The 25,444-nt window shown below is 41.0% G+C and overlaps 1 protein-coding gene across 2 annotated transcripts in view; it reads right to left on the bottom strand.

The window, feature by feature from the left end:
- The window catches only part of SETBP1 (SET binding protein 1), a 399,670-nt gene that overhangs the window by 15,834 nt on the left and 358,392 nt on the right, over positions 1 to 25,444 (bottom strand). For both annotated transcript variants that reach the window (XM_061131388.1, XM_061131389.1), the window contains exon 5: positions 14,878 to 15,048. In XM_061131388.1, coding sequence (XP_060987371.1) covers positions 14,878 to 15,048 — 171 coding nt within the window. The remainder of the gene's footprint in view (positions 1 to 14,877; positions 15,049 to 25,444) is intronic.

The following is a 25,444-nucleotide window of genomic DNA, read 5'->3' as shown; positions in this document are numbered from 1 at the left end:
GAAACAATTTATACCCATTGCTTTAGACTTTCACATGTTTGTGTCTGGTTAGTAAAGGAAGGGTGTGCCACAGAACCAATAACTTTGCATAGCCCACAGGTGTGTGCCCAACTCTATTATGTCTGCCAGAAAGGATATTGCATCTCATGTTGGAGAGGGAAAAGAGAAGTCTTACATTTTTCTTTTATCCAGAGGCAATTCTCCAGCCCTAGTGGGAAAAGAAAAGACAAAAACAAAACAAGGCTAGTTGTGGTTCCAGTGCTTTCCAGTTTCTGCTGGAATTCATTCAAATGAAGTCCTCTCCCTAAAAGCCAAAAGGACTCTCATTTCAGTGTGAATCTTTCTGGCCCCCTGCACAGTGCTTGTGTCTCTCTGATGGCACATCACACAGGGTGTCCTGTTTTAAGATTATGGGATTAACCTGCACTTATCTCTTGTTTTAAATTGTTTTTTCTTAAGGCACAAGGACCATATCTTAGCCATTCTCATTTATTCTTAGAACAAATAGGGACTGAGCCCTCTGCTGTGCTCGGCACTCAGATCCAACTCCCTTGGGTCAGGCCCTAGCATGGAGCTCAGCTCACTTACTTGAAATGGACAATCCACGTGCTTCAACCTAAACCAACACTTACCATCTATTTTATAAAATCTGTGTGTAAAATAGAAATGGATTTATTGAAGGGGGTCCAAATCACTGTAAATTAAACTAGATCCTCACATATTTCAGCTGTTCACTACTCTCCTCAGAGCACCATTAGCGGTTTGGAATATCCAAGCTACGATCACAAGCACTGAAGTACTATGAAGTACAGACTGAACTCCAAACCACCTCATAGGAGAAGTGAAGCTTCACTGAAAGAAACAAGTTTAGAATTTATTAAGTGACATTAAGAAAACAAGCTTGAACATATAAGTCCACTGATTAATTAAAACTACAGTCCCCTGGAAAAAGGAGACAAGTACCTGTTATATATTGATTATATAACACCAGAAATGAGAGTGACAGAGATGGAGGATGGGTGGGCAGAGGAAAGGTCTTCTCATGGCTGAACATCTGGATCAGAATTATAATGGCTTATTGTGGGGAGTGGTCATACGTTCTCTTGGCAAATTATCTATACATTTAAGTTCTGAGCACTAAACCAATAGGTTGGGTTTGTTGTTATAATCTTTTTTTTTTTTTTCCCAAATAAAAGCTTGGATAGACACAAGGCAGCAAATATTTCTTCCTCAATTTAAGATTTGACAATTTAAAAGGAAAACACTCGTTCATCATCTTTTCCTTTTAGAGACCATAAATTATTGGCTAATATACCATGTGGCTTGGATTCTAGGAAAAGTTAGTGTAAACAAACCCAAGTTACAATGCGTGGAGTAAGAGAGTGAGTCATAAACAAAACACAGACATATGCTCTCATATAAATAAGGGCCTGGATCATCAGCTTCCCAAAGTCTGCTTCCCATTAATTACACAACAAAATGAACTTTCCATATGTAAAGCCCAAATCACTTAACTCTAGCAACTTGCACAAGACAAAGACCAGGATTGTACCTAAAAGGCACTGACAAAAAACTGAATTTCAAAATAATGAAAGTCCTCTCAGAATATCTTCAGGTATTGGAGGGCAAGAAAATCCCTTGGAGGAGTGTGTCTGAGCACTGAAACCATTCCCAACAACCCAGGAACACTGCTTGAGGCTGGTCTGATCCCCTGCTGAATTTAAAGGTATTATCAGGCTCACTCTCTTTTGTTCTGAGCTCTGTCATCTTTATGGGGCAAGCTCTGGGTCCAGGCCACACAGGGTGTTCACAGACATTGCTGGAAACACTAAGAGTTGAAATTCCCTCCATCAGTACCTTCTCCTTGTCCTTTGAAATTGCCCATTGGTAGCACAGATTCACGTTTCCTTATTGGTGTATGAAGGCTATCTGGTTTCTCTTAATTTAAAGAGGTTTCAAGGAAACACAGAACAGTTCCTAGGGAAGAGGATTCTTGAACAGGTGAGGAGCTCTGAGAGAGATGGTAAGCAGCTAAGTTCTCTCCTTGTGTCTCTTTGAAAAGTAGACCTCAGAGTGTATATGCCCAAGAATGAGATTGCTGGGTCATATGGCAGTTCTATTTCCAGTTTTTTAAGGCATCTCCACACTGTTCTCCATAGTGGCTGTACTAGTTACACACCGAGGAAACCAGATCTGAAAGAGACAGGTGCACCCCAATGTTCATCGCAGCACTGTTTATAACAGCCAGGACATGGAAGCAACCTAGATGCCCATCAGCAGACTAATGGACAAGGAAGCTTTGGTACATATACACAATGGGATATTACTCAGCCATTAAAGAGAATTCATTTGAATCAGTTCTAATGAGATGGATGAAACTGGAGCCCATTATACAGAGTGAAGTAAGCCAGAAAGATAAAGACCAATACGGTATACTAACGCATATATATGGAATTTAAAAAGATGGTAACAATAACCCTATATGCAAAATAGAAAAAGAGACACAGATGTACAGAACAGACTTTTGGACTCTGTGGGAGAAGGCAAGGGTGGGATATTCTGAGAGAACAGCATTGAAACAAGTATACTATCAAGGGTGAAACAGACCACCAGCCCAGGTTGGATGCATGAGACAAGTGCTCAGGGCTGGTGCACTGGGAAGACCCAGAGGGATGGGATGGGGAGGGAGGCGGGAGGGGAGATCGGGATGGGGAACACATGTAAATCCATGGCTGATTCATGTCAATGTATGGCAAAACCACTACAATATTGTAAAGTAATTAGCCTCCAGCTAATAAAAAAAAATGAAAAAAAAAAAAAAAGAAAAGTAGACCTCATAAAACAAACTAACAACATTACTTACAAGGGACATTAAAATAACAGATGTCACATTTTAGGAGTCTTGGGTGGGGAAAAGAGAAGAAAAAGAAATTTTATTCTTTGCTGAGGGTGTAGTGGGTGGGTGTGTGTGTGTGTGTGTGTGTGTGTGTGTGTTTAATCATTAATTTACTCAATGATTGTTTTTGTAGCATTTACTCTTTGTGTCATACCATAGACCATAAAAGGTAAGTGGACTGTATCATCTCTGCTTTCATATGAAACCATAGGAAAGGGGGAGAAACTAATATTTTTGGAGAACCTACAGTGCAGTCTGCAGTATTTCACATATTTCCTCATTTAATTGTGATCACAACCAAGTGAAGACATTACTATCTCTATTGCACAGAGATGAAAACTGAGACCTAAGAGATTAAATAATTGCTCCAAGGGACACATAAGTCATGGATTCATGGATTCAAGCAAGGGCTGCCCTATTTCAAAGTGAGTTTCATACCATATTTCCTTACTAAGAAAGCAAAGAAGACAAGGAACTGGACAAGGAGAAATCCTGGGTTTCCCTGGTTTTCCCAACTTCAAAGGTTTTTCCAACCCCCCAAATTTCATAGTTAAATAACACAGGTATTACTACAGATCACCTGTTCTACTTCTGCTAGACTAGGTCTTCTTCACATTGTTTTGATCCTGTTGCTGTCTCAAAGTCACATGCCTTTAAGGGTTCTGTATAGGGACCCAGACAGCCAATATAATGAGTGAGGTTGACCAGGATGATGAAAGAAGGTGGGGGGAAATAGAAGAGGACATGGAAAAATAATAAGAATATGGCCCATCCAATGGGACAAATGTTATTCTGTATCAATCATTGTTTTCAGGTAGGAATCTGAGTCCAAATTTATCAGATAATCTGGTTTCCAAAAAGCCAGAACTCTGATTATTATGTAAACCTTCTGATGTTGAAAATCTACAAATTAACTTTTTTAAAAATGTATAAACCTGTGTAGGTCAATTGAAATACAACTGCAGACAGCTATTGGCCCATGGCTTTATTTTGCTATCATTGTCCTTCAGAAGAGTCACGACTCATTCTAGAATTTCAGGGACTCCATGTTCTGACCCGAAACCTTTCTTCCAGCTCTATCTGTCATTATTTCCACATACACTTCTATCTTAGAGATGCTGTAAACCTGTCTTTTCTGCTTCTATCTACTTACTTAATTTAATCCATCCTTCAAAGGCCATCTCAATTCTTCTCTCCCCAGATTATCTTAGTGCCCTCTAAACTCCCTTAGTGCCATTCAGCTGGAAACTAATGATTCATTGGTGGCTAAATGATAGCTCTGTTAGTATCTGAGACTGTTATTCAACCTATTAATTTAAAAATATGATTTGGCCATTTCATGTTTCAGAGTCAGGTCTTCCCAAATAGTGTGAAAGTTTCCCTAGGGCAAGGGCCAGTATTTACTTGTATGTATCATTGTGACAGGTACTTAAAAAATATTTGACAATTTGTAACAAAATCTTCTAGAAGTTTCAGTAAGATGAGCTTAATATGAAGCCTTTAACAGGCGGCATGAAGTAAGTGTATTTAGAGGAGGTAGTGACAATGAAGGGGCTTCCCAGGTGGTGCTAGTGGTAAAGAACCCACCGGCCAATTCAGGAGACATAAGAGACTCAGCTTCAATCCCTGTGTTGTGAAGATCCCCTGCAGGAGGGCATGACAACCCACTCCAGTATTCTTGCCTAGAGAATCCCCATGGACAAAGGAGCCTGGTGGGCTGCATTCCAAAGAGTCAGACATGACTGAAGCAGCTGAGCATGCAAGCAAGCAGTAAGGATAAAACTGCTGAAGAGAGTTAATGGGTGTTATGATCTGAGTCATAACATGACTAAATTATGACTTACATGATTAAATCGTAGCATGACATGACTTCATTTTTGACATGAGAGGGGTCATAAGACAGTAATATATTGTTTTGAGTATGTGATTGGTGTTTTTATCTGCTATTTCATTTCTTTCTCACCACTGCCTAAAAAGCAGAAATTATTTTTCCCATCTCACTGATGAGGCAACTGAGACTCAGAAGTCTTAGTTAGACTGTTACTCTCCTAAGGAAATTAAGTACTGCAGGCTATGCAATAACACTGGTCCTTGAATTTCAAATCCAGTTTTAACTTCTGTGTGGTAGCCAGAAAGAGTCCAGGTTTCCTAATTTCTAGCAGGTAATATTTGTAATTCAGTTCACTTCTCTGGGCTCAATTTCCTCAGCTGCAACATGAAGGGGTTTGCAGAGATCCCTTCTAGTCTATTCTAAAGCAGTTTTGTCAATTCCAGTATAAGTAGGAGAAGGAACCCCCCTGGGAGGTGCTCTGGGATTATCACGATGACTCTCAAAGGTAGAGTGAAGTGGGCTGTGGGTGAGTTATACCTCTCTCTATGTCTGTCTGTCTCTTTGTCACACCTGTTTATTCTCTCTAAACCTCTTAGACTGACTTACAGTCTGCCTGGACCACTTAAGATCATTCTTAATGACAGTCATTACACAGTTCTTCCACACTGCCTGAGGCCATTTCCGCAGCAATAAGCAGGAAAGACCCTGTCCCCTTTCACAGCTGGGCTCAGTATGCCAACTTCACTGGAACCAAGAAGTTTTTCAAAAACTCTCCATTAATTACAGGAAACCAAAAGCACTGTCCCCCCTTCTCATTAACACAATTGCTTTCAGTTGCCACTAAATTATCTCACCACCATTAAACTAACAATCTAATTAGCCTTCTGGAAATGGAAAGAGCCAATGAATAAGGCAGGCGTGTCACTTTCATCTCAAAACTGATCGTAAAATATTTGTGCCCTTTTGTTCTCGGCCACATAAAATCTGCCCTGGAAGAGTGTCCTTTCATTCTCTCCTATTTATAAAGAGGAGTTTGAATATTTGATATAAAATGAGTATCTTAATAGAAATCACTTCATGTATGGGAGGTTTTCTTTCCTGCATTTCTGAGTGTGGGATCATTATTACAATGATCACACCTGACTCCCCCGGTGTGTGATGCCTCACAGCCAAACCTCCCACTGGGCTTCGATGAAGGTGTGAATGATACTATCACTAGGAAGATGATAAAATGTATTATTATCATTACTCTGTTTTTAAGAGGGTCTGATTGTGGCAAGAGGTGTTTGGGAGTGTAATCTGTACAAAGCATTCAGAGAAAATAAATTGAGTTAAACTTCTCACAGGCATAGCACTTTCCAACCTGTCATTAAACCCTCTATCTTTCCTAAAATTTCAACTCTGGAGAGAGCAAAATTAGTTAAATCCAGTCCAGGCACGTTTACTGAGTATCTACTATATAACCCAGCACCACACGAGGTTCTTGACACCCAAATATGATTAAATGTTGCTTAATAGCAGTATTCTTGGGTTTTTTCCTCTGTTTTCATCCCATTTAGCCCAAGGTTCTGGAAATTTGTGGGTTACTCAATACTCATTGAATGGAACAAATCTTAAATAGGAAATGGTTGCTGCCCTCAGGAAATCAATACTTCGGACAGAATTCAAGAATGGTATATATAAAATAATAAAGTACTCATAGGCCAGTGTAATCTCCAGCTTTCCATTGAGAAGTTCACCCTGAAAACCCCAAAGAATTTCTGAGTAAAGGAATACATTTTGTGTACAAGCTCCTCCTTCTCTGAATAAACACATACCCATTTACCAAATATACCATGCCATTTAGGCTGGTTTTTTTTAATTTGAAAACAATCTTCCTTGGAGGATATCATGGTGGATTAGCCAGAAGCTGGTCTGCTACTACTGAACAGAAGATTCTAGAGGCCCCAGGGGTCCCTCTCAGGTTGCTCCTTTTGCTTGTGGAACAGTCTCAGGATGATTTGCTGTTTCTGGGGCTGACATGGAAAATAAAAGCAAATCAATGCCTCTCGACTCTAGTAAATATCATGCTAGAATATGTGTTTTCATGCACCAGATGGCTTTGTGCAGGAGACAGTTGTTGTCCAATTCATTTTGACTAATATTTAATGATTAGCTATTGTTTGCCCATGCCACGTCAGAGCTAGATACTGGGGTTTCAAAGTTGAATGAGGAGTACTGGGTTTGGGCTCCCTGCAGCATATAGCAAATTCCCACTGGCTATTGGTTTTACATATGGCAATGGATGGTTCCATGCTACTCACTCAATTCATTCGTCCCACCCTCGCCTTCCCCCACTATGTCCACAAGTCTGTTCACTATGCCTGCCTCTTCACTGCTGCCCTGCAAATAGGTTCATCAGTACCATCTTTCTAGATTCCACATGTATGTGGTGGGATGAGGTGGGAGACAGGAGGAAGGTTCAAGAGGGAGGGGACACATGTATGCCTATGGCTGATTCATGTTGATGTATGGAAGAAATCTGCACAATATTGTAAAGCAATTATCCTCCAATTAAAAACAAAATTTAAAAAAGTTGAATAAGTTCTGACAATAGGGCAGTGGACACTGCAGCATGGGACACAGACACCACATTAAATGTAGGGAATCAGTGCTGCGATGAACATTGGGGTGCACGTGTCTCTTTCAGATCTGGTTTCCTCAGTGTGTATGCCCAGAAGTGGGATTGCTGGGTCATATGGCAGTTCTATGTCCAGTTTTTTAAGAAATCTCCACACTGTTTTCCATAGCGGCTGTACTAGTTTGCATTCCCACCAACAGTGTAAGAGGGTTCCCTTTTCTCCACACCCTCTCCAGCATTTATTGCTTGTAGACTTTTGGATAGCAGCCATCCTGACTGGCGTGTAATGGTACCTCATTGTGGTTTTGATTTGCATTTCTCTAATAATGAGTGATGTTGAGCATCTTTTCATGTGTTTGTTAGCCAGCTGTATGTCTTCTTTGGAGAAATGTCTGTTTAGTTCTTTGGCCCATTTTTTGATTGGGTCATTTATTTTTCTGGAATTGAGCTGTTTATAATAGCCAGGACATGGAAGCAACCTAGATGCCCATCAGCAGATGAATGGATAAGGAAGCTGTGGTACATATACACCATGGAATATTACTCAGCCATGAAAAAGAATTCATTTGAACCAGTCCTAATGAGATGGATGAAGCTGGAGCCCATTATACAGAGTGAAGTAAGCCAGAAAGATAAAGAACATTACAGCATACTGACACATGTATATGGAATTTAGAAAGGTGATAACGATAACCCTATATGCAGAACAGAAAAAGAGACACAGAAATACAGAACAGACTTTTGAACTTTGTGGGAGAATGTGAGGGTGGGATATTTCAAAAGAACAGCATGTATACTATCTATGGTGAAACAGATCACCAGCCCAGGTGGGATGCACGAGACAAGTGCTCCGGCCTGGTGCACTGGGAAGACCCAGAGGAATCGGGTGGAGAGGGAGGTGGGAGGGGGGATCGGGATTGGGAATACATGTAAATCCATGGCTGATTCATATCAATGTATGACAAAACCCACTGGAAAAAAAAATAATAATAATAATAAACATTAAAAAAAAAAATAAATAAATGTAGGGAATCAATGATCAATAGGCTTGTAGGGAGCCATGGGGCACAGAAGACGGGGTGTCCCATTTGGCCATGAGGTGATTCTCAAAGTGGGTGTAAGGGAAGGCTTCTTAGAGTTGAAGACACTTACGATGAGTCTTGAAGAAGAATAATCATGAATTCAACATCCAAACAGCTTGAGGAGTGGGTGAAGGAGACAGGAACATTCCAGGGTGGAAAACAGGAAATAGCAATAACAATTTCTAACAGCAACAAGAGTAGCAGCGACAATAAGACTTATTTGCTGAACTCTTCCTATGTGTCAGGCACTCTGCTCAGATTTGCTTAAGGCTTACTTCATTTATTCCTCACCACAATCCTCTATGCTGGGTACCATGCTTTTCCCCATCCACAGATGTGAACTCTGCTTTAGTGCAGTACTGAGCTTCCAACGCAGGCAATCAGAAGCAACAACACATGCGTTCAGCTAGAGTGTTGCACAGCCCACAAGTGGTGTCAAGAAAAATGAGCCAAAACTTAGAAGCAAGGTAAATGGAAGGGTGCATGTCCTTTTGGAGTCTTGGTGTCATTTTACAGGCCTGCCCAAGGATTATTAATTATCCAGGGAAATGTACCCTTATTGAATTCACTATCTACTGCTGATTAAAGGCTCAGATTCTGCCAGGTAATATATTAACTTGTAGAGTTTTGCCCAGAAAATATGCAAATTATTTCTTTCCAGTAGAAAATATAAGCCCAGAGGTTATGGTTTTATTGCCCATTAGGACATTCACTGAGCAATCTTGCTGAGGATTCTTTCTCCAATGCCTACATTCCTGCAATGCCATTTTCTTCTAATTCTTTCTGGACCAGTTTTATCACCATGTTGGTTTCCTCATTAAAGAGGAATGAATGAATCCTTGACATGAGTTTTTAGTTTTTTGCAAAGTACACTCTGACAATGGGGATTCCAAAGGAGTTTCAGGATGGCTGACATTTTCAAGCAAGTGGGGTTGGAGCAGAAGGCAGGGGCCAGATTCTGGAGAATTTGATGTTTCTTGGGGATGTTTACAGTCTTTTTGTTCAGTAGCTAAGCTGTGTCCGACTCTCTGTGACCCCATAGGCTGCAGCATGCCAGGCTTCCCTGTCCTTCACTATTTCCCGGAGTTTGCTCAAACTTGTGTCCATCGAATTGGACAGCTTTGGTCATAACAAGAACTCAGTTTTTCTAGGATGTCCAGTTTACAGCCAAAGGGAGAGGGCTCTTTTAGGACTTTATGTTCAGTAGAGCTTGCTAGGCAAACAGAGTCTGTTTACTACTGAGCTACTGAGCTCTTTCTGAGCAACTTCAACATCAGTGGGTAGGTAGCCCTTTAGAAAATTTGAGTGATATGTTTGTTAAGTAAAGCTTTATTTTCTCTAAATCTTTTTGAACTTTTTCTCCTGTATATTTTAAGTGATTAATCTGGACTTAGAGAAATTTATTTTACAATTTGATGACTTCTTTGGTTTGTATACTTATGGCTCTTAGATGTTCCAAATCCTATTAGCTTGCACATATATTTGCTCTATTTTGGTTCTTTTTGAAGGACAAGACTATTGGCTGAATTGACCTGTTATTTTGATCAGGAGCTTCAGATCATGATTCCCCATATCACAAAAAACAAATAAATTACTTTACAATTCTGAAATTCCTGTTCATTGCTTCTTGCATTTGCACCTGGATATTATTTCATCCTTTTGCTTTCAGAAACAAAATGTCTAAACATTTGATAGACTTGTGAAATTTAAATATTTTCACTTACTCTGATAGTTCTAAATAAGACATATCATGAAGTTTGAGAGAATAGTGTATTAGCCTTGATACAAAACAGATACAAACTATAAACTAAGAGCTATGCTGCCTCTGTTGCCCCTCTGTCATCTCTAACAGGGCTATACCTTGAACAGGTGAGATTTGGTGACAGCAACCTTGATACACGTCTTTTTTCCTATTTGAATTTAAGATGAGAGATTATCAGTGTGTGTGGGTGTGTGTGTGTGTGTAAGAGAGAGGACAAGAAAGGAATACCTGCCTATTTGCTTGTTTTTCCATCACTACTACTCTAGACTCTTGGTGTAGAAACCAAAGAAATTTATTTTCTTGGTGTTTTATGAAGTGCCTACAAACTTTGTAATTTACTTAATAATATAGTCTCATCCTAAATACAGGTGTGGGGGCATGTTTCAGGAGTGAAATCCTATACTCTCTGCACATCCCATAATCTCCTTGAGAAATCAGTTCAGTGTGTAGAGGATCAGAAAAATCAGGGTAACTTATTCAGGAGCACACTATCTGGTGTGGTTATTCAATCACTATTGGAACAGGGCAATAGAAGTTATTTCAAATTATGCATCATTTCGAACAAACTTTATTGAAGCTTTCACTGCATTAGCCCTAATTACTCACAATAATGATGCTGTGCTGCCTTGAACCAGACCTCCTGTGCTGTGCCAGGGGACTGCAGCTGATCAATGGCTATTGAGCAGTTTGATCACGAAAGCTGACCTGCTTGAGCACCAGTGGCAGCCACTGCTTCCCCTCCCTCCCAGAAGTTCACAGACTAACTTGTTCTCAGTCTGGCCACCCTCTCTTCCAGCTCCTCTTCTGCCTCCTCCTCCAAATCAATAACTTCATAAGCAGCATGACTACCAGACTCGGAGAAGCTAAAAAAAAAAATTCCCTTAAACAAATAAAAATACACACATACACACACACACACCAGCTAGAAAAGACATATTTTTAAGCCTCTGACCTACATTCATTTCTTCCATTTCATGTTTATAAAATGAAGTGGGAAATGGTCCTTTTTTTCTTTCACCTGTCTGAAAAAAAATACCATTAGGACTATAGACTGATAAATTATTTGGCAAGTATTTACCAACAGCCTACCACATGTCTGTCAAATGTTTTCCATTTGCTTGTTAAGCAGTTCCAATATCAAGCATGTTTTTCTCAGATTTCTCCCATCTTGTTTGGTATTGAATACGTATACAGCTATTGCCTCGTAATCATTCATTTCACTCAGTGATTATTTATTCAGCACCTACTATGTGTCAGGGACTGTACTAGATACCTTAAAGTAAATGGAATTTCAAGTTAATTGAATCATTTTAGCATTTTAAAAATCTCAATAGGGAATTCCCTGGCAGTCCAGTGGTTTAGGACCCTGTACTTCCTCTGTAGGGGGGATGGGTTCCATCTCTGGTTGGGAAACTAAGATACTGCATGCCACGTGGCCAAAAAAAAAAAATACCCCAATAAATTATTTCTTCAATTAATTTTGCTTTATAAGCAACTTAATTTTACTCTTCTTTCCTTTTCCTTCTCTGCCCTTGTCTGGGTCTTCAAAATCATTCCATAGAAATGATGACCTATTGGAAAATAAGTTGATTTCTATATACAGCCAGAAGTAATTTTTATATTACCTTATTTATAATGAAAGATGGTACTCTAAAGAAAACAATAAAGTGAGTTTTCTCATCGGAAATATGTATGATTAGTGTACAAGCACCCAACTGAATGAAACCAAACCCAGAAACTATTTATTAACTGCCTTCTATATGCTTGACTTTGGTTAAAGCATCCAATTATGAGTTTCACTCACTGTTCTCTAAAAATATTAGAAGTCCATAATTAGGGAGAAAGAAATCTGCCTTTGCTATTGTTGGGCCTATGACAGAAATGAGATTCCACTGGAAATCAGGCAATAAATCAAGAAATTTGAATTCTAATCCAAATGCATGACCTCAGGCAAATTTCTGAATCTTGGAAGCATCAATGTCTTCACGTATGAAACGGGGCATTGGGCATGATCCCGGGTTGTGCAACTCTAACTCTCTTAGATTTGTGGGAAGACATCTGTCTGTGGGGAGTGGAATCTCAGGAAGGTCTGGTCTCCAGCACCTGCAGTAGATCTTTAGCTTATTTTCCCATAAAGTTCTGCTCAGCAGCCTAAGACCCGGAAATGGACCAAATCTGTGAAATTCTCCCCTTTGAGCACTGCCAAAAATAAACAGCCTATTCCTATATCCTGAAACAGGAGGGCTTTGGCTCAGCTCTTATTACCAGAAAGGCGGGTTTAAAAGTTTAATATCCACCTGTTTCTATGCCCGTTTGGCATATTTGTAAATTATTGAATGCAAATAGAGGAGGCAAGCCTGTAGAAGCTTGGGATCCCAAAAGTGCATTCTCTCACTCAGCACGGAAAGAGTTCAGGAAAGGAGAACAGGGGATCACCTGTCTTTTGCCTCTGGGAAATATCTATTCTTGGTAAGCAAAGGTGGAAACACATAGGCTAATTTTTAAGTCCATAAAGGGAGGTCTCCAGAGCTTAACTGATGGAGTTCAATAAGCAGTTATCTGGATGGGTGTGCATACTTTGGGCTTCCCAGGTGGCACTAGTGGTAAAGAAACCCCCTGCCAATGCAGGAGAAATAAGAGACGTGGATTCAACCCATGGGTTGGAAAGATCCCCTGGAGTGGAGCATGGCAACCCACTCCAGTATTCTTGCCTGGAGAATCGCATGGACAGATGAGCCTGGGGGGCTACAGTCCATAGGGTTGCAAAGAGTGGGACACAACTAAAGTGACTTAGCATGCACACACACACATGCAGACTCTGGCCCAAATCTTTTGCTCCAGCCAAGTGATGAATTCCTAGAGTCCTAGGCATGGCAGCAGTGCCTACTTCTCTATCCACGGATGCCCTTTCACCAAGGTGCTGCAAGTCTCAGGGGCAGCTTCTTCCCCTCTCCTCTGTGATTCTCCCTCCTAGAGGGACAGTTGTTCTCATAGCTGGCATCCTTTACCTGGCATTTCCATCAGAAACTTTCATTTCACACCTAGCATGTGAAAGATGCTAATATTCTTGATCATATTGGAGAGACGATCCCATTTCTTCAAAGCAAGATTTCCCAAGTGGTGGGGAAGAGTACCATTTCCAAGAGATGTTAAGAACTATTCCCAGAAAAAAATGAGCTGTATGGTCAGGTGAGATTGTGAAATTCTGTGTCTCAACCTCCTGGAACTTCACAGTGCACACTGGTCAATTAAAGGCTTAGGAAACCCTGCAGAAAGGAAGCAGGTACAGAGTAGCATTCCTCACACATCTAAGTTTGAAAACATTTATCACAAAACACCTACTGATATCTTGTGAGACTCAACATGGGAAATCATGCCAAATACTTCTTTCTGTTATTTCAGTTGACCTCCTTTTCTGATTACCAATGGTCTCCGTGAAAGAGGTGGGTATGTAGACAAGTTGAGTTCTCTATTTAAAGCAACCTGCTGAATTAGAGGGCTTTTCTGGTGGCTCAGATGTTAAAGAATCCACCTGCAATGCGGGAGACCTGGGTTCGATCCCTGGGTTGGGAAGATCCCCTGGAGGAGGGCATGGCAACCCACTCCAGTATTCTTGCCTGGAGAAAGATGGGTTTAGCGTGAATATCAATAATGAGTGTCTTCTTGGGCTTCTAATCATAACAGGCATTTCTAAATACTGCAATATGCCTAAGATTTACCAGTACATCAATTCAACACATTTTATGGAATGTGCCATCATTCTGTGTGCCATGGAGACAGAAGAATCTAAATCATGGGTTCTATCTCTAAGGTACATACAATTCTGCCACGAGAGAAAAGTTAAAGAGAAGCATTTCTTATGTAGTCCAAATGCACGACAGAGATGCTGGACGCTATTGGTATTCAGAGAAGGTGTGACTTACTTGCTGGGCCTTGAAGGTCTGAAGGATGTGAATAGGAATTAAGTAAGGCTGTCCTCAAGAAAGGTGTTAAGCCAAACACAAGGTCTTCCTTCCTGGCAGTAGGGATGAGTCTGGCACACTGGAGTTGATACAGGAGATGATGTGTGAAGTAATGGAAGGCAGAGCATAAGGGATGTCTGAGTGAGAAGCTTGTATTTTATAAACCACTAGTGAGGAGCCAGGTGGCTCTTGAGGAATTCATAACATGATGAGGTAGAATGAGTCAAGCCTCAGGGAAGCGCTGATTATAGTCTCCTAACCCTAGTGAGCACAAGAGGTAGTGAAATGCAGTGGTCGAGACCATGTGTTTTGGACCTGAGTTGGAATCTTGACTGTCTAAAAGTTCCCGGGGCAAGTTTCCTTACCCTAAGCTTCCTCTTGTGGAATGAAGATGCACAGATTTGTTTCAGAGAGCTCTTTTATGAATTACATGAGATGACACATATAAGGTCCTTCATGCCGAGACTAGTAATTACGAAGGCTTCAATGATTAATACTGTTACTATTACTCACTGACCTCTGCTTCCAGGTTCTGAGATGATCTCCTTCCTTTCTTAGACCTTGTCCCACTTGAAAAATCTAGTGCTGAAACAGCTCCCGTGCCCAGTGTCAGCGAGAGGTTGGCTGAGCACAGAACTCTTACCTGTATTCAGCAGCACATTCCCAGAGGGCTTCGCCATGCCCACTTTCCCTGGGGCGAATCCAAAGCATCTGCAGTGCTCACCTGCATCCGACGTTGCTGCCGAAGCAGCAAGGAGAGATAACACTGGGGCAGGTGGGATCGCAACACTGTCCACCGCGGCTGGCTTCTTCCTGGTCATCACGGTGGACGCTGAGCCCTCGTTCTTACTATGCGTTGCCGTTTGGTCCACTTTTAAGTGGGGACTTGGTATCCCTAAAAAAACAATAACCCCAAAGCCTACAGTCACTTTAAAGAAACAGGCAGACAGACAACATAAAATCTCAAAATGACCTGAGGTCACATCATCAAATGATCTGATCTTTTGCTGCAAGAATGACACTTTAGAATGTTTAACAAAAAAAATGAATTAGAAGCATGACTGGTTTTGGCTTTGTCGCTGTTGTTAGTGGTGACAACATTCCGGGTGGGCTACCTGGAAGTAGGGGTCAGGGCACAGGTCTAACGGAGTTATCCATCACATACACTTTACCTTCCGTGGGTCAAGAAGCCTGTTTTTACAGAGGTTGTGGTATACACAGCATGGAGGGGAGAAGGGGACCCCATCCTAGCGAGGCTTCTCATCTCATCCAGCTGAGGAGACAAGACTAAATGAAAAGGAAAAACTGGGCAACAAGTGTGGGCAGGTCTGCATGCTATTCATTCTAGGTGCTTGGGAGGCAGGGGTTAGTGTGGGAAGAAGTGGGGAAAGGATTCCCAGAGCAGCATGCTTGAAGGAAAGGCATTCTCAGTGCTTAGGAGAGTGTCTCCTAAGTCATGGGTGGGGAATGAAGATGATTCAGGCAAGAAGTCAGTCTTCCGGAGGCAGAAGATGCCCTGTGGGGACTGTTGTGTAAATAGTCATTAGACCAAGTGAGAGTTGTCCTTGGGGGCCTTTGAGTGTCTGGTCATAACAGTCCCATCTTTATGATGCTGAAAAGCCTCAGTAGGCTCTTATAAAGTGCCTGTGGATGGGCCTGGAAATTTACTACATGACACATTATAAGAAGTATTCTGGAGCATTGTTTCCTGGGCTTAAATCCAGGCCCTCTTACTTTTCACCTGCGTGATCATGAGCAAGTTGCTTAACGTCTCCAAACTTCAAGCTTCCTTAACTGTGCAGATGGGATGGAACCACATTTGCTCATAGGGGTGGTTTGGAGCATCTATAAGTCAGTCAATATAAATGGCTTAGAACAATGTCTGACACATAGTCCATGCTATATAAGTGCTTCCTGTTATGATTATTGCTATTATAACTACTATCACTATTATAACTTGCTCCACAGGTCAAACTAAAACCAGCCAGCAAAGCCTCAGTTCTCCTACCTGACATGACCAAGGATTTCTGGGCACCTTCTACATCCCTAGCTGCAAAAAAAAATCTTTATAAAAATCACTCTCCAACTCATTGAGGCATAAGTTCAGAGACTGGAGGTATCTGAATCCATGTCAAAAGGTCATCTACTCAGAATTTCTTTAATGGTAGGCTACAGACCACTGATAGCAACAACAAGAAACGGGGCTATATCACAGCAATTGTTGACCTTTTTTCCCATCCAACCAACATGAGTGACGCTGGTCCCTCCCAGACTGTCAACTTACCTCCAAGTGAGATCTGCTTACTTGGGCCTAACAGCAGCCCTGTGAAGCATGTAGTGTAGAGATTACTATTTTCTCAATTTTATAGAAGAGGTCAACACATTTCTGGGATGTTAAGAGATAACTGACTAAACTCATCCAACTGTTATTGTCAGAGCTGGAAGTTTTCAAGTAGCCAGATGCTAAACTCAGAGGTCATCTTGGTGCACTGGCCATCTTCCAACATCTGCCCATGACCCAGCCTACCGAGAGCATGCTTCACACTGAGGAGACAGAGGCCCTGTATCACACCTGCATCTGTAACCACCTAAGGAAAAAATACTGACATTTTCATTTACCTTCTACTACCTTCCTCCTACTCTCCACCCCAACCTCTGAAGCTTCCACTTGAGGAGCTGTAAATAACAATACCATTTTTGTTTTTTGATTTCATAGAGTTTTTGACAGTGGGGGTGCACAAACATCAAATTCTATGACAGAGACTGCAAGGCACAACCATCAAGAAATCAGGAAGTGCAACAATCGTGGAAATGATCCCTGGATGATGCCTGTTTGAAAATATGCAGGTGTGCAAGGGATAGGCAAGGTAAACATAGGGAATATATGTAAAATGCAAACAGAATCTTCTGCCAGGAGATACATCCAAATAGCTAACTGTGGTTATTCCGAGGAAGGAGAGCACAGGAAAGATTAGTGTGGGAGTTTTTACTTGTGCCCTTTAGCCTTCTTCATTGTTAATATTTGTTAAACTATAAACATATTTTTAGCTGTTTTTCCATTGAGAAAATACACATAACTTAGAAAGAATCTAGGAGTCTATCGGAGTATGGTCATCAGGGTAGACTGACTGATGCACTTTGACTGGGGATGGCTAACAAATCTAGCAATGGGACAAAAAGCCTAAGTCAGGAGAATCTCCCACAGTGGTACCCTGTGCCACCCTGGCCCTGTTACCGTCAAACGGGTGCAAGCATCCTTGGCACAGCACACCTCTGGAACTTTAAGCTGCCAGAGGTCTGTTGGATTATAGGTCCTCTCCCTGATCTGTCTGTCCTCTTTTTACCTGTGGACACAGGTGGGACAGGTAGGTCTTTACTCAAATTATGACATGCACAAGGACTGAGCCATAAACAGGATTAGCAGGCAGATATTTAGCTTTCACTTGGGAACGCAGTGATTTTAAGCCGTTTTGGTTGTACCCTTTTCAAGCAGAGATTCACAACCCACATCATGCCATTAAAATGGATCTGATCACACCTCTTTTGGGTGTACTTTGCTACTCAAGGGTTTATAGTACAGAATATGTTAAAAATAATAAAATGACACTTGGAACACTCCATAATTCAGATGGCCACTATTTAGCTATCTTGGAAGCCCTAGATAATTTAGGATTTTCTAGATTATAGTAGTGTTTACTAATTGCCATCCAATGAATTTGAAAACAAACAAACAAAAAAGTCCTGATGTTTTCTCAGACATTTTTCAGTTTTGAAAGCACTAGGGAAACAATTCCAGAAGTAGTGTATGTGGGCAAGAATATTAGATAAACTTTAAATGAAGGCTAATATAACAGTACTAGCAATTCACAAACTCTGTCTAGGAGCAGAGGTCTCAAGAGACTGGAATGGGTGACTTCTCCTTGGGAGACAGCACTGGACAGGCTGGCCACTGGAAGTCTTGGCTTCCCTTCATTCCAGGTGGCAGCCGATGCTCCACGGAGAGGTAACCAAAGGACCAGACGAATGTGAAACATTTCAGAACCGAGCTCTCACAAATGCTAGGTGATGGCAGAATGGTGGGGTATTTGGCAAGTTCCTTCCCAGCATGAGCCTGGCTGCTGTCTCCAAGGGAGGAAGATTTTTGAGGCTGGAGATTAGTCATGAAGAAACCCAGATTCAGCACCGTCCTGACTAGACCACCGAGGTGTGGCCCTGCTGCTTATACTGGGCCATGAGGAAAGGCAATGATGGCTTCGATCTGGGAAAGGATCACTCTGTCAAATTCAGACAGCAGACTGTACATAGAGCACACTTGATAGATGTGTTCAGAGCAGCCCCAAACCCCAACACAGGACAAACTGTGCTGAGGCTTGCATATCTGGAGGCCAGTACTTTTTTAAAGGAGGAAATAACAATGCTAATAACTTTGTGGATCCAACATCTGTTCATAATTAAGACAGATGAGCCAAAGAGAAATAAAAAAAGTTAAACTTATATGAAAATATTCTACTATAATCTGTTGACCTCGATTGATAAAATTTTTTTTAAAAAGTCTTTGAAACTGTGCATAGCCTATCAAGGGACAGTCACTCATTTTCAAAGGTAATTTCTCATAGATCACTTATCCTCTTAAACCTCCACCTGCACACTGTGTTTGCATTAGAGACTTGATTTATGGATTCCAGCTCCTCTGATGCAGAAGCTGACTTCCTGTTGCCTTGGTTACCTGGAGCTCAGTTCAAGGTTAAAGTACTCCCAAATCAGAATCAGTGGCAGACGCTGCATCTAGGGGCCAGGTTATTGACTGCCCCAGGATGCGGAAAGGTCAGAGACCAAAGCATTGTTTACTGCCTTAAGGGTGAGTCAATATCGAGTCAATAGCTTCGATATCTTGATTCTGTTTCTTCCAAAGTAGTAGTTGCTGTTCAATTACCTCTTGCCCAGGTTGCTCAAGGTTACAGGGGTCATGCAGGAAAAGTAGGGTCTAGCAGTGGCTGATTTTCCCAGGATCCCTGTAATGAGCTTTGTGACCTTGGATAATAAAAACCAGCCTCACCATAGAGTAATCTGTATGTCGCTCAGGTTTATAAAGTTAGTTATCTACTCATCTCATGTTCTCTATGGAGAAACAAACAAACCTTATGGGACAGTTACTATTTACTCCTCTTTTCTAGAAGAGAAAATGGGGGTTCAAGGAGGTGAGATAACTCATCTAAAATCACACTGCTGGTAAGAAGTAGTAAGAACTAGATCTTAACTCCTGGCTGAGTCCTCATTTCATACTTTCTTTAAAAGCACTGATAGAATCATCATCCAGGGATCATACATAATTCATTTGGTAACATCTACTACAGAAAGCAATATATCTGTAGAACAGCATGCAATTAATATAAACTTAGTTAATTTTTTAATTCTAAGATTTGCAAATGCAGATGTTTCCTGTAGACAAAACTCAGAATGGCATAGTGAGAAAGGCTGACACCACTGGGGTGGTTAGTTCCTTCCATCATCTTTTTGATCCTTTCACAGTAGAACGTAGGACTTGGCATGGATTGAGAGGTATGTTTTGTTGAACAGTAAGTGGCTTTTAATCTTGCAAGGAACAATGATATGCACTATGCCATTTGCCCCTTGCAGCATCCCTATTGATGGATGACAAGAGTCAGAGGGTGAAACTCCAGATTCACAAATAAGAAAACCAAGGCACAGATGACCAGGTGATGTGCCCAAGCTCACATATCACATGTGCAGGAAAAAGCAGTGCTGAGATCCATGCCTCTTGACTCATTTCAAAGTTCTTTTCTATTCCCTAACACATTGACTTTTGGGTAAGCCAGTATAAAATATATTTTTCACAAGAGACGACTCATCCTGAAAACTTTATTTTAATCCCTTTTCTCATATGCTGGTTGTCTGTATGAATTCTCCCATTTCTCTTTTATTCTTGTTTGCAAATGAACTTCACTCATGGTAGATAAGGGGATACATGTTATAGAATAAAGTGAATTAAGAAATAGATGGATTCAGAAAATAACGTTCTTCTGTGCCAAAGTCAATAAAAATGTTATTCTTGTTACATCATCTTATTCATTAACTCAACAACTATTTATTGAATATCCACCATACCAAGGATGTGACACTGGTCAAAACAGTTGAAGCCCCTGTTTTCTAAGAATTACATTCTAATTATCTCTGCATAGCATAAAGGTAGCTGTTACTTTTTATAAGGATTCTGAAGTATCCTAAAGGGCCTCTTTAATCATCAAAAAATCAGAACCTTTGAGACCCATACAGAATCTTTGGGTAAATTTGTAAAAGCCACGACACCTAGGTAGAGATCCCCAAAGGCCCAGATCTTAGCAAAGAGAGGGTATGATTGTAAAAGTTCAAATGAAGTATGACTTCCTATGTGCAGTGCAGCCCCACCACTCACGGTTTGTAGAGAGGAGCATGGACTGATCTCAATACCCTTTTCTCCTCGAGCCAGGCGCCTACATACTGCGAACAACCCGCTCGATTGCTGGTGATGGCCCTATCAACATGTGTTTTGTGTCAAATGAATTTTACTTCATCTCAGGATCTTGAGAGATGAGGTTCAGCCAAGGTCACCTGTAAGTAGGATGCTATTCAGTGAGCCTGGAGTCAATCATTTTAAAATCAGCAGTTATTTGAGTGCTGCAGAACACGACTCAGAAGATGTGATCTCTGTCTTCGCAAAGAAGGTTGAGAAGTAGAGAGTGGGATAAAACAGAAACGCTTACAAAACTGATAAACCAAGTGAGATAGGAAGCCAAAGGAGTCCTCCATGAATTAGGAGGAAAATGAGATCTCAGTGGGATCTGAGGTGGTCTTGTGTTCACTCATATATTAATTCAATAATCACTAAGAGCCAGTAAGTGCCAGGTACCTTTAAGTACAGGGAACATGAACCTTCTCTGAATGGGGCAAACCCATCCATGTAGGAAGACAGATACAGGCACAAAAAGCCCAGTCTTGAATGATGAGTAGAATTCAACAACTAAAAGTAGAGAGAAGGCCTGCCAGGACTGGGAAACGACAAGAGCAAAAGCAGAAATAACAACCCTTCTTTGTGAAACTGAGACAAGAGTACTTGGGCTGAGTTGTAAAAACCAAATACTGAAACATATGTTTGGAAAGGTAGTTGGGAAAAATTAAACCCATATCTTGTAGTTAGGTAGAGTTAGTCCCTCCCTTCCACATCTATGTCTTATCATCTTGGAGAGACTTCTACAATAGGAGTTATCTCCTATTGTATAATTACTGTTCATTGCTCTGACAATTCTTGTAGGTAACTGCAAAATCTAAAAGTCAGGAGCCATGTCTAACTTTATTTTGATTCCCCAGCACTTAGTTTGATGGGTATTAGATACTCAAAAGTGTTGGATGGATGAATGGACAAACGGAATATACATTTATTCTTCTAGGCCCAAACCTTCTGGGGAAGTTGCTGTAATTACTTCTGTCCACACATGGTCTTCTAACCTAAAACTCCTTTTTCAGCACAGTGCAGAGTACAGGTGAAGAATGCATTCTCTGGGGGTCAGATACCTGCATTACTAGCTGTGTGATTTGGGGCAATTCATGTCAACTCTCTGTGTTCACTTTCCTCATCTGTTTAAACGAGGTTACTGAGGATTAAAGAAGTTTATATATTGTAGTAGAAGATAATGCCCCTCTTTATAATTCCTAGGACCTGTGAATGTGCTATGTATCATGGCAAGGGGGAATTAAGGTTGTATTAATTCTGTTAATTAATCAGCTGACCTTAATATCCAGAGAGTATCCTTGATAACGAGACAGTCAAAATGTAGTAAAAAATTTAAATCCATTTAAATAAAAGGAGATAGAAGAGTCAGAGAAAGAGATGTAGTGATGGAAGTAGGGTAAGCGAGCAGCTAAGTTGCTGGCTTTGAAGATGGAGGAGGAGGGATAAGAGTTAAGGCAGTGATCCCCAATCTTTCTGGCATGAGGGACTGGTTTTGTGGAAGACAATTTTTCCATGGATGGGGGTGGGGGCGGTGGGGAAGGTCACGCAGTAACATGAGCAGCGGGGAGAAAGGAAAGTGGCAAATGAAGCTTCGTTGGCTTGCCTCCCACTCTCCTCCTGGTGTGCTGCTGGGGTTCCTAACAGGCTGTGGATGGGTACTGGTCCATGGCCCAGGGGTTGGGGACCCCTCAGTTAAGGAATGCAAGTGGCCTCAAGAAGGTTGGAAAAGCAAGAACATAGATTCTCTCCTATAGTTTGCAGAAAGGAAGTTGATACTTTGATTTTAGCTCAGTGAGACTCATTTGGGACTTCTGACCTCTTATACTGTAATATAATACATTTGGGTTGGTTAAGCTACCAAGTTTGTGGAAATTTGTTATACCAGTAACAGAAATATTAACACATTCAAAACCACTTATTATGGTGCCTAGATATAGTAAGCAGTCAACTGTGTTAACTATTATTACTCAGCACTACAGTCTTAGTACTGTTTCATTTTAAACTTATTTCATATGTTCAAGTCATGTGTATCCTCTACATGCTTAATCACTCAGTCGTGTCCAGTTCTTTGGGACCCCGTGGACTATAGCTGCCAGGTTCCTCTGCCCATGGGATTCTCCAGGCAAGAATACTGAAGTGGGTTGCCATTTCCTTCTCCAGGGGATCTTCCCAACTCAGGGATCGAGCCTGTGTCTCAGTTTCCTCTTGGTCAGAATCTATTCTAGCTCTACTATTGTAAGTTGTCCAGATTCAGAGAAACTGCTGAACAATCTGATTTGTTCTTGCTTCTCTTAATTTAGAAGTGAAGAAATGGGCTGAGAAGAGAATATTTTGTCTATTGGAACTTCAAAGAGATATTTTATTAAAGACTCCTTTATGCAGACTTCTAATGCTGTAGAAGCCAGTCTATCCTAATCCTACAGTGAAAAAGTCACATCAGATGAAAGGTATTTTCTAGATGTGCCCAATGATATCAGAATGGAAATACAGCAAACATCACAAATGCAAAGAGGAGACATCTTGAGTTAGAAGTTTTTAATCTTTCTGCATCTTAGACATCAGAACCTCTTCTTAGGAAAAAAAACATAGACATGGACACACACACAGATGACACATTTTGTACATAGCTGAAGGTTCAAAGATACTTTTAGGTTCAGGTTAGTATCCTGGCCTGCCTAAGTCAATTTCTGTAAACACACACACACACACACACACACACACACACACACACACACACACACACGAAGGACTAAGCACAGACAGATGTAACCAAACAATGCTGATGAAACTGCCCGATGCTTAAAAAAAAGGGATAGTAAAGTGGTACCCGTTTCTCTGAAAAATCTAACACAGGGATTTTCAAAAGATACTAGCAAGGGAAGGATGCCTACAGGTAATTAAAACAATTTAGTAGCACACTGCACCAAGTATGGGGTTTTGTTACATCCTTGGTGATCAGGTAGGTTAGGAATCTGCAACTGATGCACATAAAGCAGCCTTCATCAATAGACAAGCACCAAGAAGCTTCAGTAAAGTAAAATCAAGGCAGTTTAGAGTTGGAAAGGAACTAGTCCAGTCCTTCCTGGGAAATTGAGGCCCCAGAAAGGGATGTATCTTGCTTTGCCCAGTGACACACAGGGAGGATGGCAGGGCCGTAACTCTGATCCCAGCTTTATTTTTTTACTGTCTCAGGCCAGAGTGTTGGCTTTCTGTTACACGGGTTGCATTCTGAGGCTTCACAGAAGCAGTCTTCTTGCTCTCCTGGTACATGCTTATTATTCTACACACTACAGTGCAGCTTTAAAACAGACCAAGCCAAAAATGGCAGTTGTGACACAAGCTATAAGACCACTGGCTCTGGGGGATTCTTCCCTACTCTCCTTAATGTGAAGTTGATAATATAAGCATCTTTTGTAGTGTCTTCCTTTTTACCTTTAGAACACAGAGTTGCAGAGCACATCTGCATGGCAATACAGATCTTGATGCTAACTGGGTCACCTGATTTGCATTTTGATTACTGCTTATTTAGAAGCCACATTGAGAAAAGAGCTTGATATCAGAAGCTTATATGCATGTGTGTCTATAAATATATGTATAAATAGATAAATGCATACTTGCTGGTTTGTGAAAGATCAGTCGAATATGTACTCATCTCTCAAGAACCTATCTGTAGGAGTCTGGCCGTGTATGGGTATTAGGATTATAAATGTGGTTACAGAATCTAATTATTCTCAGTGTAATATCACCCACTGTATGGACACACTGTGTCAGCTAAAGAAGTCAACTCAGCATACAGACCCCTTGTTAAGTAGTCTTAGCTTTATGTGTGAGAAAGTTGCATTGTTTTAACGGTTTGAGTGTGGCTCTCTTCCAACCACCTACTTTGTTCCACTATTTGAAATCATCCTATAAAATGGAAACACACTGTGACTGTGTGTAGGCATACACATATAGACACAGAATGTGTACTAGAAAAGCTCTCTTCTTTGCAATAGAAGAGAAAAAAAATCACAGAAACTCAGACCCATCATTAGATAGATCTCCTAATCTTTATCTCTAGTAGTTCAGTCAGACGAGCTAATACCATGATGATGGCTTTGAAATCTCTTAGGAATTGGATGAGGAGAAGTGATAGTGATGAACTCCCAGCTAATAAACACAGAGTGCTTATTTCGGCAGAATGATCAATTTCTAGATGTCCTGAGGCTTGTCTGATACAGTTGATTTACTCATCCTTACTTACCTCACTAATAAAGCCAAAGTCTACCATCAGATTACAGAGGTGCCTAGAATTTCTTAAAGGGGCAGAAGAAAGCTAAGTTAAAGTCACCATATCCCTCTGAGCATCCTTCCCCACCCACAGCCCTTGAAACCCCAGCTGCCGCCTTCACCGGTACTCACCACTCAATAGACTTTGGGCTAGTACAGTAATACAATTAATTTGTTATCTTGTTAGTGGAAATTTAATGCAATGATCTAAAAGAAATCTTACATATTGTGATAAACTTTAGTGCCGCCGGGCGGCTCCCCTTGCATTGGGCTCATTTCACTTCTCATCCATTATGTAAATGAGATTTGGAAATAGTTGAGTTTCACTAATGTAGCTCAACTCTGATGGATTGGAGAGAGTCAGTCCTACTGAAACTAATGAGGTTAAATGCATCTCAACATTTCTTTCTACTTGGTTGATTATGCAAGCCTCTATTCAATAAATGAGATGCAGTGCATCTTTTTTCAACCATCCTCTAAGGAAATTTCACCATTGCCAGACCCCAGAGTAGCC

The sequence above is a fragment of the Dama dama genome, chromosome 27 (genome assembly GCF_033118175.1).
Source record: "Dama dama isolate Ldn47 chromosome 27, ASM3311817v1, whole genome shotgun sequence".
Lineage (NCBI taxonomy): Eukaryota > Metazoa > Chordata > Mammalia > Artiodactyla > Cervidae > Dama > Dama dama.
This window is presented reverse-complemented; position numbering and strand designations above follow the sequence as displayed.